General features: G+C 44.0%; 1 protein-coding gene across 1 annotated transcript in view; it reads left to right on the top strand.

The window, feature by feature from the left end:
* SLC30A3 (solute carrier family 30 member 3) overlaps positions 1-16,217 on the top strand; it is a 34,524-nt gene extending 18,307 nt beyond the window's left edge. Inside the window, exons 6-8 of the mRNA XM_073624722.1 lie at positions 1,927-2,032; positions 7,751-7,885; positions 13,758-16,217. Of these exons, the coding sequence (XP_073480823.1) occupies positions 1,927-2,032; positions 7,751-7,885; positions 13,758-13,903 (387 nt within the window). The 3' untranslated portion in view covers positions 13,904-16,217. The remainder of the gene's footprint in view (positions 1-1,926; positions 2,033-7,750; positions 7,886-13,757) is intronic.
* Positions 16,218-17,343: the final 1,126 nt, after the last annotated feature.

Genomic DNA, 17,343 nt, shown 5'->3' with positions numbered 1-17,343 from the left:
TTTCCTGACACATAAGGCTCATACATCTTGGGACGTGGGGGGTCAACAGTTTGGCATGTTCGCCCTGGGCTCTACATGACCTTGTCCTGGCACTGACAGAAAGTGAGGAAAAATTCCACAATGGGGGTCACAGAAAATAAAAACCAAACACAAATGAATGCAGATCTGTAATCATCAGTACATCAATAAGTGTATATTTTTTTAAGCTGAAGCTTAATTTACTTATATTTTGCCTTCCCTGGTCCCTCGCTCCCCCCTCATCAACATGCTATTTTTTTTTTTCATGATATATCTTATTTGATGCACAGTGATGTCATCACTGGGTGAAAAGGAAAAAAAATTAAAAGAAAAAAAGGCACCTCTAAGTGCAGAAGTAAAACTTTATATTTCCCAAAAGGGTTAAAAGCACTTACAAAAGCATAGATGGGTAGGAGCACATCATATTAGTAATATGGCAGGTGGTCCGAGGTTCTGGTAGTCCCAAGGAGTCTCAGGGATATCCAAGGGTGTAATTCTATGGCAGCAAATTCTGAAGTGGCCGGCAGATGGAAGCCTCAACTCTCCTGGATACTGGGAAGCCAGCTAAGCTAAGAAAGCCGAATCCAGGAAGTGACGTCAGAGGGAAGGGACTAGCAACCAGCGTGGACAGCAAACCGGAAGTGATGTCGTCAACATGCGGCGCGTTTCAGAACAGCTAATTGGTTCCTTCTTCAAGCAATGACTCCTTGGGACTACCAGAATGCCGGACCACCTGCCATATTACTAATATGATGTGCTCCTACCCATCTACGCGTTTATAAGTGTTTTTAACCCTTTTGGGAAATATAAAGTTTTACTTCTGCACTTAGAGCTCTTTTCCTTTTACTTCCATAGTTTGCTTCTCTCTTCAAGTGCTGCTGGAAGTGCATGAAGACCCTCTTCTATCTCTACATAGACTGATATCTGCTTGGTCTGTTACTCAGAGCGCCCTTATACACACTTTTGTCATCACTGGGTCTCTGTGCTTCTCTATACAACGCAGGCAGATTACGGCTGGTGACAGCAATGATGGGGCAATCTTCCTCCCATTGATATCAATGATGGACACTATTCCTTCCATTGATATCAACGATGGGACACTATTAATTCAATCAATATAATTGATGGGACACTATTCCTCCCTTGATACCAACGATGGGGAACTATTACTACCACTGACACCAATGATGGGGCACTATTACTACCATTGACACCAGTGATGGCGCACTATTCCTCCCATTGATACCAACAATGGGGAACTATTCCTCACCCTAATACCAATCATGGGGAATTGTTTACTCCCACTGACGCCAGGACATTTTCTACTCCCACCATCCACAGTCCGGCCCCCCTAAAGTCTGAAGGACAGTAAACTGGCCCTTTGCCTAGAAAGTATGGAGAGGAGACACCTGGTCTGGAGGAGTGACCATTCCTAAGCAGACTGTATTTGCATGAAGACGACCCTAGGTAACGCTCACATTTAATGCTGGGCCTCCATACTTGAAAGAACTGAAATCCAATGGATGAAAGGGACGGGGCAGGGACAGTCAGGCAGGGGAGGAAAGGGTGACATGATGGTGGAAGTCCTCCACCCAGGAAATGAGGCAAGCTCTGTCTGACTTGTTGCAGCTTATTTACATTGTGAGAAGCTCACAGTGCTGGCCCATAGCCAGTGCTATGAGATGGGGCCCATTCTTTTTCCGGGGTGATGCTGGAATTAGCTTGGCCGCGGTTCAATACTGATACCTGTCCATGTGCCCGGGGGATAAAAGGTGGGTTATATCTCTACCCTCCACCAATCCAGGGTGGGAACTAATGGGCAGGTTCCTTGTGTGTAGTCATTTACCATTGCAGCTGTTAGCCAATCACTCCCTGTATAATATGTTGCCTTGTGTCTTCTGCCTCCAGCCACAGTACAAGATTGCTGACCCGGTGTGCACCTTCCTCTTCTCCATATTTGTACTGGCCACCACCACCACCATCTTAAGGGACGTCTTCTGGGTGCTGATGGAAGGTAACATCATAGAGGGGTATCTTATGTATGTGATGTAAAAAATGCAACAGCTGAGGCTACACTCTTCTGTCCCTCATAGTAAACATTTAACATCCTTCAATTTAGAGAAGCATTGCAAATACTGGGAGAACATGGCAGTCCCTAACTCATTTAAGGGCTTCCTGGTTGATACTGACCGTGCTAGGCACAGTAGGTCCATACTACTGTGACAAAAATCCTTTACTCTTCTCTGGGGCATAAAGGGTGCCTGTAGACCTGTAGTCAGCCAGTGACCTCATGAACTGACACCCAATGGCGGGGTTATAATGTCCCCTGGCAGGTGACACAGGCTCACCCAAAGTACACAGTCTAGGTGGCAGTTAGTCTTCACCAGAGCTCCTGTTGCTGGAGATGGCTGGGGAACCCAAGTGGTCCTGGTTTTCTTAGCTGAAAATTGGCACCAGGTTGTGTTTTCAAGACTACCCCCCATTAAGGGGGTGTCTGAAACAGAAAGGCTACAGTACAGAATGTTCACAGTGCTCCAGTCAAGATTGTAATCAGGTTCAGGCAGGGGTTGAGGCAGGCAGCAGGTGAGTGGGTAATAATGATCAGGAAGGAGGTTGAGGCAGGCAGCAGGTGAAAGAGTAATCAGGATCAGGCAGGGGTTGAGGCGGGCTGCAGGTGAGAAAGTAATCAGGATGAGGCAGGGGTTGAGGTGGGCTGCAGGTGAAAGAGTAATCAGGATCAGGCAGGGGTTGAGGCAGGCTGCAGGTGAAAGAGTAATCAGGATCAGGCAGGGGTTGAGGCAGGCAGCAGGTGAGAGAGTAATCAGGTCCAGGCAGGGGTTGAGGCAGGCAGCAGGTGAGAGAGTGGTCAGGTCCAGGCAGGAGTTGAGACAGGCAGCAGGTGAGAGAGTAGTCAGGTCCAGGCAGAGGTTGAGGCAGGCAGCAGATGATGGAGTAAACAGGTCTAGACAGGGGCTTTGGCGGGTGGCAAGCAAAAGAGTAGTCGAGTCAGTCCAGGTCAGCAACAGACAACTGGCAGTTAAGTATTATATCAGTTTGGATCTCAGATAGCTTTCAATAAGACACAGTACCAGGCACTTCAAAGGCTGGAGCTTACTGTAAATACCCTTCTTGTCAGAGGACACCTCCAACATTATTTCTGGCAACTTTGGAAGTCCTGGAGGTAGAGGAGGTCCTAAGACACCTGGAAATCCTAAAGACCCAGCAGGGATCCTGTGAGTACTGAAGGTTCTAGGAACTTTGGAAATCCTGGAAGACCCAGCAAGGATCTTGTGAGTACTGAAGATCCTAGGAAACTGTAGACATTCAGTAATGCCGCATACACACGAACAGACTTTTCGATGGACTAGGTCCGGCGGACTGGACTCCGTCTGACAATTTGACCGTGTCTGGGCTCCAGCGGACTTTTTTTCCCCAAAAGTCCGATGGACCTAGAAATAAAACATGTTTCAAATCTTTCCAACTGACTCGAGTCCAGTCTAAAAGTCTGTTTGTCTGTATGCTAGTCCGACGGACAAAAACCGACGCTAGGGCAGCTATTGGCTATGAACTTCCTTGTTTTAGTCCGGTCGTACGTCATCACGTACGAATCCGTCGGACTTTGGTTGATCGTGTGTAGGCAAGTCCACTAATTACGAAAGTCTGTCGGAAAGTCCATCGAAAAGTCCGCCAGACTTAGTCCGTCGAAAAGTCCGCCCGTGTGTACGCGGCATAAGTAGCACTGGATGTTCTAGAAATCTGAAAAAAATAGAAGATCTGGCAGGGATTCTGTGAGTATTGGAGGTTCCATGAACATTGGAAATCCTGGAAGATTCAGCAAGAATGCTGGAGGACTCAGCAGGGATCCTGTGAATTCTGGAGGTCTTGGGAACCCTGGAAATCCTTGATGATCTGGCAGGGATCCTGTGAATTCTGGAGGTCTTGGGAACCCTGGAAATCCTTGATGATCTGGCAGGGATCCTGTGAGTGCTGGAGGTCCTAGGAACCCTGAAAAATACCCAAAATCTGGCAGGGATCCTGTAACTTACTACTAAAGGTACTAGGAACATTGGAAATCCTGGAAGACTCAGCATGGATTCTATCAGTACTAGAGGTCCTAGGAATCCTGAAAGTCCTGGAATACTGGGAAGGGATCCTATAAGTATTAAAAGTCCTAGGAATAGTGGAAGATCCAGCAGGAATCCTGTGAATACCGGTGGCCCTAGTAATCCTGGAAATCCTTGAAGGCCTGGCAGGGATCCTGCGAGTACTAGAGGTCCACCTAGGAAATCCTGGAAGACCCAATAGGGGATCCTGTGACTCCTGGAGGTCCTAAGAAACACTTGAAATCCTGGAAGACTCGGCATGCATTCTGTAAGTACTTGAAGTTCTAGGAATCTGGAAAATCCTGGAAGACCCAGGAGGGTCCTGTGAGTACTGGAGGTCCTGGGAATCCTGGAGGATCTTTGCAGGCATTCTGTAAGTAGTACTAGAAGTCTGAGAAATCTGGGAAATCTTGGAAGACATAGCAGGAATCCTGTGGGTACTTGAGGTCCTGGAAACCCTGGAAGACCCAAGGGGAATGCTGGAGGACCCAGCAGGAATCCTGTGGCTACTGGAGGTTCTAGGAATCCTGGGAAACCTGACTGGGATCCTGTGAGCGCTGGAGGTGCTAGGAACCATAGAAATCCCCTAAGATCTGGCAGGGATCCTGTGAGTACTAGAGGTCCAAGGAATCCTGGAAATCCTGGAAGACTCAGCAGGGATCTAATGAGTGTTGAAGGTCTTAGTAACCCTGGAAATCCTGGAAGACCTAGCAGGGATCCTGTGAATACTGGCAGTCCTAGGAACCCTGTTAATACTAAGGGTCCAAGGAACACTGAAAATCCTGGAAGACTCGGCATGGATTCTGTGAGTTTTAAAGGTCCTAGGAATCCTGGAAGATCCATTAGGGATCCTGTGAGTACCGGCGGTAGTCATAGTAATCCTGGAAATCCTTGAAGACCGGGCAGGGATCCTGTGAGTACTGGAAGCCCTACTAATCCTGGAAGACCAGTGAGTAGACCTGTGAGTACTAGTGGTCCTAGGAACACTGGAAATCCTGGAAGACCCAGCAGGGGATCCTGTGACTACTGAGGGTACTAGGAACACTTGAAATCCTGGAAGACTCAGCATGGATTCTCTGAGTACTGAAGGGCCTAGTAATCTGGGAAATCCTGAAAGACTCAGCATGGATTCTGTGAGTACTGGAGGTCCTAGGAATCCTGGAAGACTAGGCAGGGATCCTGTGAGTATTCAAAGGTCCTAAGAATCCTGGAAATCCTGGCAGGGATCTTGTTAGCACTGGAGGTCCTAGCAATCTGGGAAATCCTGGAAGACCCAGCAAGGATCCTGATCCTGTGAGTACTAGAAGTCTTAGGAACATTGGAAATCCTGGAAGAGCTGGCAGGAATTCTTTGAGTACTGGAAGTGCTAGGAATTTTGGAGATCTTGAAAGATCTGGCATGGATCCTGTACGTATTGTAACAGACAGCTTGTAGAAGACTAGAATACAGAGTGGACTGTAGGAAAGTATAGAGGGGGATGTAATGCCTTGCTCCTGGCTATATCGTGCTTGCAGTTGGAGTCTTCTGCTGTAACCCTGAACCTGCCCAGCAGAACAGCGTTGAGGAATAGGTGCTTACAGTCGCGTGACTACTAAATTAAACTGATATTTAAGGTATTTGGTAAAGATGTGCACAACGGAAAAAATTGTTTTGTTTCAGATTAGTTCTATCAGTTAATAATTTCAATTATTTGTTTGTGGAATTTGTTTTGTATTTTCGGATTAGTTTCTTATATTCATTATTTTCAAATCGATTAGAAGTTTGAATTTATTCTAAATTTGAATTTCGTAAAGATGGATATATTTGTTCTATATTATTCTATTCTAATATATTCTATCTATCCTATTTTGTTTTATTCTATTCTACTCTATTCTATTATTTTCTATTCTATTCTATTTTCTGTTCTTTTATATTCTATTCTATAAGGCAGCCTAATTAGGAATCATCATCCTTTTTCACTTTTATACCTTACTGTATTTTTTGCAATATGTTTCTATCTCGAACTCGGATAACTTGTTTTGTTATAATTTATTTTGGATTCGTTGAAATTCATCACTATTGTGATTTAGAAATTTGGATACATCCAAATCTCCGAATAACAAAAACTTAGACCGAATTTTGATTCATAACGAAAGGAATAGCACAAGTCTAGTATTTGGCAGCTTTTTTGACTCAATGGATTGAACATTTAAATAAGGTGAAGTGTGTATTATGGGATGGCCTGCTTGTTAATAGCAGACTTCACAAAGGCATCAAAAGAGGAAATTAAAGGAGAGGAAGTAGAGGATGAACAAAAAGATTGTTCTGAAAATCTCATCCAGTGAAATGTTAAGTAATCTATGAAGGGTTAAAAAAATAGAAAACAACTCAGACACAAAGTATAGGGATTTCAATTTATTGAATGAGATAATAAACACTCATCTGTGGTCATGTCAATCTGGCAAGGAGCCACAGCAGTCTATTTCAGGGATCGCCGCCCATGACCTTAGGCATGGCCTGTATCTTCCAGTAGTAGGTTCCCTCCTCATATACACTTCATAGGAAGCAGGTGTTACTTACTCTTAGCCAATTATAACTGATAATTAAACTTTTGACACCGTGGGGCAAATAAAGTGGCAAAATACTTTAGGGAAAACAACTTTATCAAAGTAGAAAATGTATGGGATATATAGATGACGTACATTGGTGAAAGTTCATACTAGTGGTTCTCCTTAACTGTGTTGTCATCAGGAACATCCAAGGTAGCTAATGTAGAAAAGACCTGGGATGAGTGAATTTCATGGGTTTGGGGAATCCAATGAGAAGTCAGTGAACCCCAAACTTAGCAGCCAACCCCATTGAAGTCTATGGGAACCACCAATGTTGCTATTTTTTTATTGCCATTTTCAAGGCTAATAAAGAAGGCTATTGTTGAAAAGATTGCATGGTTTACCGCCATGACCCATTCAGCAAGGAGAGGGTCTTTTCATGTGGCTTAAAAGGACAACATTGAAAATACATAAATCCTTTAAATTATATGCTTGGGGGTACCTTGAAGCTGCGTGTGGTATTGGGTATGTTGTAGTCCTTCAAAAAATGGCATGGGGTAACCCTTAAAATTCCACCCAGACCCTTAGCCAGCCTAGATGACCAGAAAATGGAGGGGAGGGAACATGTGGCTTCCCTTCCTGTACCTTATCATGCCACAAGCCTTTCAACATTGGTGGATGTACCTTGTAAAAGATGGGGGCCAGCAAAGGGACCCCCCCCCCCGCGCCACAAGGCACTGTTGTCCCATTGTTGAAGGATGAGGGTCCCTTCACCACCTCTGAAGCTCTAAAAAAGAGATGGGGGTGATATGGGGGGGGGTCCTCATTGTGGAATCTAGGAATCTAATAAAGGGGCACCAAGATATTTACACTGTCTCAGGGGAATTACTTACTTGTTGGAGTTGTTTGCCAAGCGTTGATGCCCAATAGTCATAAAGAGATGGATAATAATGGGGAACAATATGTGATTGGAGCAGAGGATATGAAGAGATGACGATGGGTGAAATGGAGGGAAAGGTGCTGGATATAAAGGGCAGTGTATACTCTACATATCTTTTGCTGGGTCTTTGTAATGAAGGATGAGTATTGTTCGTTTCTCAGGTTCCCCTCGCAGCATTGCGTACAACTCAGTGAAGGAGGTTCTCCTGACCGTCCAGGGGGTTCGCTCGGTGCACTGTCTGCGGCTCTGGGCTCTCACCCTCAGCCAGAACGTGGTGTCTGTACATCTGGCTATTGGTAAGTCTGAAATCCACATTGCCACACAGACTAGGAACGGTCAGATAGCATGATACTGATATGAAATTTCTATTGAATACAGTAAATCCAACACATTTTCAGGGGAAGGGCCTCTCCCTTCTTCAGGGCTAATAATAGGAAGACAATAAGAAGCATAATCGATAAAATATACTGTATCATCTGGTGAAAGTTAGCAAAGTAAGATTTTAACAAAAATGGCATGGAGTGTGAATCAACCTATTAGGGATTGCAATTTCTACTTTTTTTTCCCGCAACATTATTCTGTTTTTATAATAAATATACTATATATCAGTTGAATTATATGCAGTATATCTGTTTAATTATACTGTATAAATCATTTGAGTATACACTATATTGTCAAAAGTATTGGGATGTCTGCCTTTACATGCACATGAACTTTAATGGCATCCCAGTCTAATGCCCCGTACACACGGTCGGACATTGATCGGACATTCCGACAACAAAATCCATGAATTTTTTTCCGACGGATGTTGGCTCAAACTTGTCTTGCATACACACGGTCACATAAAGTTATCAGAAAATCTGATCGTTCTAAACGCGGTGATGTAAAACACGTATGTCGGGACTATAAACGGGACAGTAGCCAATAGCTTTCGTCTCTTAATTTATTCTGAGCATGCGTGGCACTTTGTGTGTCGGATTTGTGTACACACTATCGGATAAAGTCTGATTGAGCCCACACACGGTCGGAATTTCCAACAACAAGCTCCGATCGCACATATTCCATCGGAAAGTCCGACCGTGTGTACAGGGCATAGGTCCGTAGGGTTCAATATTGAGTTGGCCCACCCTTTGCAGCTATAACACCTTCAACTCTTCTGGGAAGGCTGTCTACAAGGTTTAGGAGTGTGTCTATGGGAATGTTTGACCATTCTTCCAGAAGAGCATTTTTGAGATCAGCTACTGATGTTGGACGAGAAGGCCAAGCTTGCAGTCTTCACTCTAATTCAACCCAAAGGGGTTCTACCGTTCTACCGGGTTGAGGTCAGTACTCTGTGCAGGCCAGTCAAGTTCCTCCACCCAAAACTCGTTCATCTGTGTCTTTATGGACCTTGCTTTGTGCACTGGTGCAAATGATTTGGTGCAGGGGGGATTATGGTGTGGAGTTGTTTGTCTCTGGTTGGGCATGGACCCTTAGTTCCAGTGAAGGGAACTTTTAAGGCATCATCATACCAAGACATTTTGAACAATTTCATGCTCCCAACTTTGTGGGAAGTTCCTCCACCCCAAACTCACTCATTCATGTCTTTATGGACCTTGCTTTGTGTACTGGTGTGCAGTCATGTTGGAACAGGAAGGGGCCATCCCCAAACTGTTCCCACAATGACAATGATCAATAACCTTCTTGTATTGGATTGTACTGAAACGGTACTGTCTCCTTTTATTTTGTGCAACTTTCTATAATAATATTATTATATGTTATATATTATAAATAATAATAATAACAACAATAATATAATTTATCACACAAAGATAATATATAATATATAATCATAGAAACAGAACATTTTTTATTTTACTTTGACTATTATTACTTTTATTTTTTGCAACATTTTTCCTTTTCTATGATTATATATATATATTATATTTATTTGTGATCTGAATGTCAAGTAATGATCCCTAATTGCATGGTTCATCATCCATACAAATTTTTACCAGATGATAAATTGTATTGATTATCACTGAAAAACCACCATTTCACGTTTCTTATTGTTTTTCTTCATCTGTCTTCCTATTATTAGCCCTAAGGAAGAAGGAGGCTCTTCTCCTGAAACACGTTGGCTATATTATACTCAATAAACATTTTATATAAATATCAAACTAGCTGACAAATTTGTACCAGATGATCCTAAAATTTATACTTAAAATCAAATGATCTGTTGAGCGGTTCGTTTATAGTGATCATCGTTGGCAGGCTAAAATCACAAATAGGGACTATCCTCCTCAAAGGAGAAGGAACCATTGGACGATGCCACATACCTAGTAGATCTTTATTACCACACATATTATGACCTCATTTTCAATATTATTAGATCTGCAGCTTTGATTAAAAGTATCCCGGTGATCTTGCCATGAAGTTCCTTGCTCAGGCACTTCCTGTTATAGGGTGACAACACTCTGTCCCTGTCTCCCACCAGTTCCCCTGCTTCGTCACTCTGTCACAGGGGGCTTTTTGATGGAAACTACATGTGGCTGTTCCAACAAAAATTTCACAGACATGGTCCACTGTTATTACCATCAGCAAACCCATACTGAGAAATGTCTTGGAACCATGGCTAAGTGCATGAAGACAGGAAGTGGCTGCAAATAGGCTGACAGAGATAACCAGGAGATTTTGGCTTGTCCTGTAGAAGTGCAGACCTCCTCCGTCCTCTCTATGGGTCAATTAATACATTAAAGGACTATTAGGAAAGCTCAGGAGGTGGCAGGGAATGAAGTCAGGTTGGAGTTTTGCAGGAATTACTCATACAGTTTATCTCCTATATCTCTGCAGGCAGTTCTTACACTGAAAGTAACCTCTGCTGTGTTTTCATCATGTGCTCAGTCTTCATTACCTGAGTCTGTGATAGCTTTACATTAATGTTGTCAGCCACCATAAGGAAGATTTGGGTCCCTAAAGACATTTCTAGGGTTGAGAATATATTTTATTCCTGTGGGCCCTACAAATGTAAGGAACATTCTTCTCACTGACCACCAATGTAAGGAGCATTCTTCCCCTTGACCACCACTGTAAGGGACATTCTTCCCCTTGACCACCAATGTAAGGAACATTCTTCCCACTGACCACCAATGTAAGGAACATTCTTCCCACTGACCGCCAATGTAAGGAACATTCTTCCCACTGACCACGAATGTAAGGAACATTCTTCCCACTGACCACCAATGTAAGGAACATTCTTCCCACTGATCACCAATGTAAGGAACATTCTTCCCACTGACCACCAATGTAAGGGGACATTCTTCCCACTGATCACCAATTTAAGGAACATTCTTCCCACTGACCACCAATGTAAGGAACATTCTTCCCACTAACCACTAATGTAAGGAACATTCTTCTCACTGATCACCAATGTAAGGGACATTCTTTCCACTGACCACCAATGTAAGGAACATTCTTCTCACTGATCACCAATGTAAGGGACATTCTTCCCACTGATCACCAATGTAAGGAACATTCTTCCCACTGACCACCAATGTAAGGAACATTCTTCCCACTGACCACCAATGTAAGGAACATTCTACCCACTGACCACCAATGTAAGGAACATTCTGACCACCAATGTAAGGAACATTCTTCCCACTAACCACTAATGTAAGGAACATTCTTCTCACTGATCACCAATGTAAGGGACATTCTTCCCACTGATCACCAATGTAAGGAACATTCTTCTCACTGATCACCAATGTAAGGGACATTCTTCCCACTAACCACCAATGTAAGGAACATTCTTCCCACTAACCACTAATGTAAGGAACATTCTTCTCACTGATCACCAATGTAAGGAACATTCTTCTCACTGATCACCAATGTAAGGGACATTCTTTCCACTGATCACCAATGTAAGGAACATTCTTCCCACTGATCACCAATGTAAGGAACATTCTTCCCACTGACCACCAATATAAGGAACATTCTTTGCATTGGCCAGTACACTAATGTACCATAAACTGTAGATAAAAGTAAAAATTAGCAGGGGTTCCCTGAGACTAGAAAGTTATTTCAAGGGTTCCTCAATTATAGAATGGTTGATAAAGGCAGATTTAAAATCTTGCTATTTCTGTCATATGTTTTTTTTAACAAATTTCCCAGTCATCGTTGGAGGGTGTGTTGCGTTTACAGCATCACCCAGCCAATAAAATGTATCATGTCACCTTCAGTTTTTCTGTTTTGTTTGACGGCTGACAAAGTCTTTGTTGCTGTTGTCAGCAATAATCCAGCCGGGGGATTCAGCTGCTAAAAGCCATTATTGGCCGGATTAAAACATTCATTCATTAGCATTACCAGGAGCTCCCGGGAGAGAGGAAATCACAGATAATTGCCCGCATTCTCCACCTCCTGCCCCCAGAGAGACCTCTCAGGCACTCATTGAGCTTTGCGTGTCTCCTTCTTCCATTGTGTGTCCAGATTCATTTGCTTCCAAGGAGAGAAGAATAATTGATTTTAGATATTTAAATGAAATGTTATTTACTTCTTGTCCCCCCCCCAGGGATGTATAAACTTTAATTGACTAGCTAAGTGACTACTAGAGTGGTTTTATGTTAGTCTGTATCATGGTGTGACCATCAAGATATTTATGTGTATTGGTGTCTTCTTCACATTATCATAATGACCTCAAAATCTTTCCCGAAAACAATTTAGTAACACTTTAATTGCAATAACCCAAGTCAGTAGGATCGATGCCGCAGACCAGACCCCCCCCCCCAGATAAAATGCACATCATTTACTAGTTCCAGCCAGGGCCATTTCTGACGTTTCTCTCATACATGTAAAAATCTGCATTATCTACCTAGACAATTACTTAGAACCTCCAACCATGGTATATTTTTAAGCAGAGACCCTGTGAAATAAAATGGTGGGTGTTGTTTTTATTTCGGAATGGTGCCAAACTATACCACCTAAATATCTCTATAGGCGACACCAGTAACCAGTTTAGTGTTACACAGTTCTGTATTTAGAATTATTTCTCTTGCTTTGACATTCCCGGCGATACCTCACATGTGTGGTGCAATTACCATTTACACCTACATGCGCAGTCATGGGGGAGGGTCGAGCGTTCAAATTTTTTTTTTAATTTTAAATTTTACGCTGTACATTTTTTTTTTGGATAAACTTTAGTGCTGAACAACATCCCTTGTGATAGCATGGGCTGTGACAGGTCCCCTTTATGGAGAGATCTGGGGTCTATTGGACCCCAGATCTCTCCACTGGGCTCCAAAGCAGCCGATCAACCAGATCAGTATGATCAGATGCTTTCACGAGCCTACTTACATTGGTGGTCATTGCAGAAGTGTCCCCTTACCAGGGGACTAGTGTCTATTTTCACTGGTGGCCATAAGTGAAGCGCCCCCTCAAAATGGTGGACAGTGGAAAAATGCCTCAATATTGGTGGTCATTAGGAAAAAAAAAGCCTTTTATTGCTGGTCAGTGGAGTTGTGCTTCCTTACATTCCTGGTCATTGGAAAAGTGCCCTTTTTTTTATCAGGGGTCAATGGATACATGTCCCTCTATATTGGTGGTCAGAGGGAAAGTGCTCCTCTAGATTGGTGGTCAGTAGAGAAGTGTCCCCCTTTTATTGGTAGTCAGTGGAATAGAGCCTCTCTACATTGGAGGTTAGAGAAGTGTTCCCGTTTCTTGGTGGTCATTGGAGAAGGGCCCACTTTCAGTGATGGTCATCTGACAGGTTTCCTCTTATGTTGGTGGCCAGTGAGAGGAAGAATACCCCTTACGTTAGTTGTCAGTGGGATGACACTGCTAAGGAGATCTTTGGTGTTATTAGTTACTTATATAAAAAAAGAGAGCGGAGGCTCCACTGCTGGCTCTGCCTAGTGACATCAGCTATGGTACTATACAGGCCTCATCAAGCGGGATAGGCCGCTGCTCAAGGAACCCCTAACAACCTCTGGAACAACCTTGGTTGGGAAAGATTAGTTCAAAAGAACCTGTGGCAATAGACGGCTGAAAACCTCCACATCAATGGGTCACCATCACATTTGTGGCATTAGGTTTTGGTAGGTGGACTTGCAAAATACTGTGAGCCAGTATAATACTAATTAAAAATGAGGTGTACACAGGTCTATATGATGTTTCTCTTTGTATTTCCATTGTCAGATGAGAGCTGTGATGCTGATACTGTCCTCAAAGAGGCCACCGAATTACTGCAGACAAAGTTTGAGGTCTTTATTAGCACAATCCAGGTGGAGCACTATATGGAAGACATGACAGCGTGCCCACGTTGCCAGGACCCAACTGGATGACCAGAAAGCCTTTCCTAAAAATGTACCACCCATCATCCTGAGTGGAACCGGAGAATGGGAGGAGCCAGACGTAGCGGTGGGGGACAGATCATTCATCATATGGTCATGCGTCTTTTTTAGAGGAAAACATGGTCTCCCTGTCCCATGCTAAAAAAAGACCCACACGCCAACCACACATTCTCATCCTGGACACATTCCATGCTCTCAACCTGAAGAGATGACCTGGCATTGGACAGATGATTGATGGACAGGTAATATGGTAGCTGTTGCTAGAGGTTAAATAATGCCATGGAGATATAATGTTCACCTCTGAGCCATGGCAGCCCATTCAGACTTAACTGACTGGGGGGGGGTTGGGGGTAACCTAAGATCATCCAAATAATGGGACCATCACCTACTTGTTTGTTCTTAGCATTTGGAAAAGTCCAACGAAACAAATGTAACTAGGGTGGCAACCCATATCTATAAATGGCTTAGGTGACTGTGGTCCCGGGTGTAGTTGGAAGGGTTCAAGGACTGTGATGAACTGCTAAGCAAATCTTCATTACAGTGAACGTTCTGCTCCAATCTACAAATTCTTGCTATGCAGATTTTTTTTTTTTTGCTACATGACTAGTCTTAAGCCTCATACACATGGGCGGACTTCAACGTAGATTTTGGTCCGAAGGGGCGTTGGTCGTGAACTTGGTATGAATACACACGGCAGAACATTTTCAGCCAACTTTCATCAAATCACGTGTTTTTTCAGCTCTTTACCGCCACCCTTTGGCCAACTTCTGCTATTGTCTGATTTTTAGCATTGGTTCTGAGCATGCGTGTTTGTACTTTGGACTTTAGGCCGATGGACTTGTGTACACACGATCAGATTATCCTCCATCGGACATTTGTTACCGGAAAGTTTGAGAGCATGCACAGCGAACATTTGTCCGTTGAAAAACCGAAAACAATTGCCCGATGGAGCATACACACGGTCGGATTGTCCGATAAAACAGGTCCGTCGGACCGTTGTTGTCAAAAAGTCCGATCGTGTGTATGGGCCTTTAGGGGTGTCACGGGGGGACTTTAAAGAGCAAAGAGAGTGGCAAAAGATTGTGCCAATAGTTGTTACAGGCTTGTTGGAGATCTGTGGCGGGAAATACGCTGTGTTTTTTGTTGGAGACATGAGTGGAAAAATTGCTTCAACCAGTAGATGAAAACACAGGGCCACAGGGACAGTTGAGGGCTTGGTAAGCTCCTTGAGGATACTTGTATCCTGGACTGCTTATATTTTTATGAACGTTGTTTTACTGCCATTCATGATCCCTTCCACTGTGAATGGTAACAGGAGACCATGTTCCAGCAAAGCCATATTTTGGAGCATTTCATGACTAATATTAGGTATCTTAGGATATTCGATCATAAGGGGTAATATGCTGCTTTCACAAGGAGGTCACCTCGCTCACTCATTTTCATAATAGACATCATGGGCATTAAAAAATTCATAACAAGCGCTTTCATTCATGCCATTGGCCCCCTCCACCCATGGCACCATGACCAATGGTTCTCCACCCGTCTCCGGTTCTACCACCTATGCAGCGTTCTTTCGACATTCCAAAGTGAAGTGTGATGCCCCATCACCAACCCCATAACGTGAGCGTCAACCTTGGTTGGATATCGTGCAATTTAATTTGTCCTGTGATGTGAGAGCTTTAACCCGTTTGTCTTAAATGTTTGTGTATGGCCAAACCGCCAGCAACGATGTGACCCCATTCATGGTTAGTCTGTGCTCTGCTCCGACCAACAGAAGAACGGTCTGGTCTTTAGGTGGGATGAAGCCGGGACAGAAGTCCACTGGGATTTAGGATGGTGGATGTAATCCTTGACCATGATGATGGTAGTCACCTCCTTACTGGTGGGCTTGGAGTGTCTCAACGTTGTGACGAATGTGTTTACAAAGCCGGAAACATCCCTCTGTGCTGCCAGAATCCACACCCTGCATAGACCCTGTATTGGATATTTTGAGACAAGGATAGAATCATGAGGGTCAGAGGCAAGGACAGCCTTGATCACAATATTCCAGAACTAAGGCAAAATATTCGAAATGGTAAAAAAAACCCCCAAAAAACAGTGAATTAAATTCTGCCCCATGACCCTACAATAGGGCTTGGGGATCACCACTCAGACTGTTGGTGTCCTGGTGGATTGATACCGCTGAAACAGTAAAGGTGCAGGCTGGGGATGGGTTCGTCCAGACCTAGAAAATGCAGGCAAAGTAAATAAGAGGTTTACCGGCTGCCGCACACCTCACCCAGTCATGAAGTAGAAAACTAAAAGCAGCCTCAGTTCAGACCATCAAGTCCATGCCCCAGCGCATTTTGGCCCACCCCGGGGGGATAGTGAAATACGTTGGGGCATGCCCTTGATGGACTGAGTTGAGGCTGCTTTTATCTGTCTACTACATGGCTGGGTGAGGTGCGTTGCCACCAGGAAACCTCTTCACTTTGCCTTCAACGCTTCCCCGCTCTCTCCATGATTCAAATTAGTTTGGCTGGATTTAGCTTATACATTTCCAGACCTTTCTAAAATGAGGACCTGCCCAGCAGTCATACACATCCCACAGTTTTGGAATCACTGTCTTAGGGGAACAACAGAACTTGGCCAGGAATCCCAACTTAGAGGATTCCCCCTCCCCTGAGATCAGTTTGTGAGTACTCATCTGTAGGTAACGCCAGTTTCCCAGCACAGACTCTCTGCGGTCCCTGAATCGTCTTCCCTGCACACATACATCAAAGTAAACTTGGCTTCAGTATAAACAGCGACAAAACAATCACATTCCCAGCGGGGTCCAGAGAACCAATTTCCAAACCCGCGACCTGAGATTTTTGTGTTAGCGGGAAGCATTGCGGACTGAGCACAGGAACTACTTCTGACCCGGTGGGACCCTGGCTGACGCAGGCTGCGCGTATTCTGGCGGCACACAATCCGGCTCAAATGTGAAGATTGTGTAGTGTTGTCCGTGTATATCACACCGTGTGTGTAACGTCTTATGAATGAATGAATCCCCCTTCTGCACGTATGCCGCCGGTGGGGTGGAAATAAGTAATTCACTGAGGTGGTGGGTCAGAAACCTTTCCTTCAACACTAATCAGGATTGTATATCTAGACCTGTCTCTATGGAACACATGTATGTCCCAGGAATAGCACAGCGAAAAGGCCTCTGTTGGGGGCAACAAGACCCTATTCTGCTAGAGTCAATGAATTATCTTTATGTATCTTACATAGCCTAATTAATAAGCTGTGCCCACCTCTTAGGGTTGATTTGGGGTTTTAAAGGGTTGAGGGTTTTTGTAAAGCACCTGAGGAAGAGAAACAGAAGCCTGACCTGTTGGGCTTCATCTTGGAGCTGTAGCATCAAATAAACAGCAGATTTCAGCAACAAATTGGGAGGGACTGGAGAGTCA

The sequence above is a fragment of the Aquarana catesbeiana genome, linkage group LG04 (genome assembly GCF_042186555.1).
Source record: "Aquarana catesbeiana isolate 2022-GZ linkage group LG04, ASM4218655v1, whole genome shotgun sequence".
NCBI classification, from domain to species: Eukaryota; Metazoa; Chordata; class Amphibia; order Anura; family Ranidae; genus Aquarana; species Aquarana catesbeiana.
The sequence above is the reverse complement of the archived record's forward strand: the minus strand, read 5'-3'. Positions and strand labels throughout refer to the sequence as shown.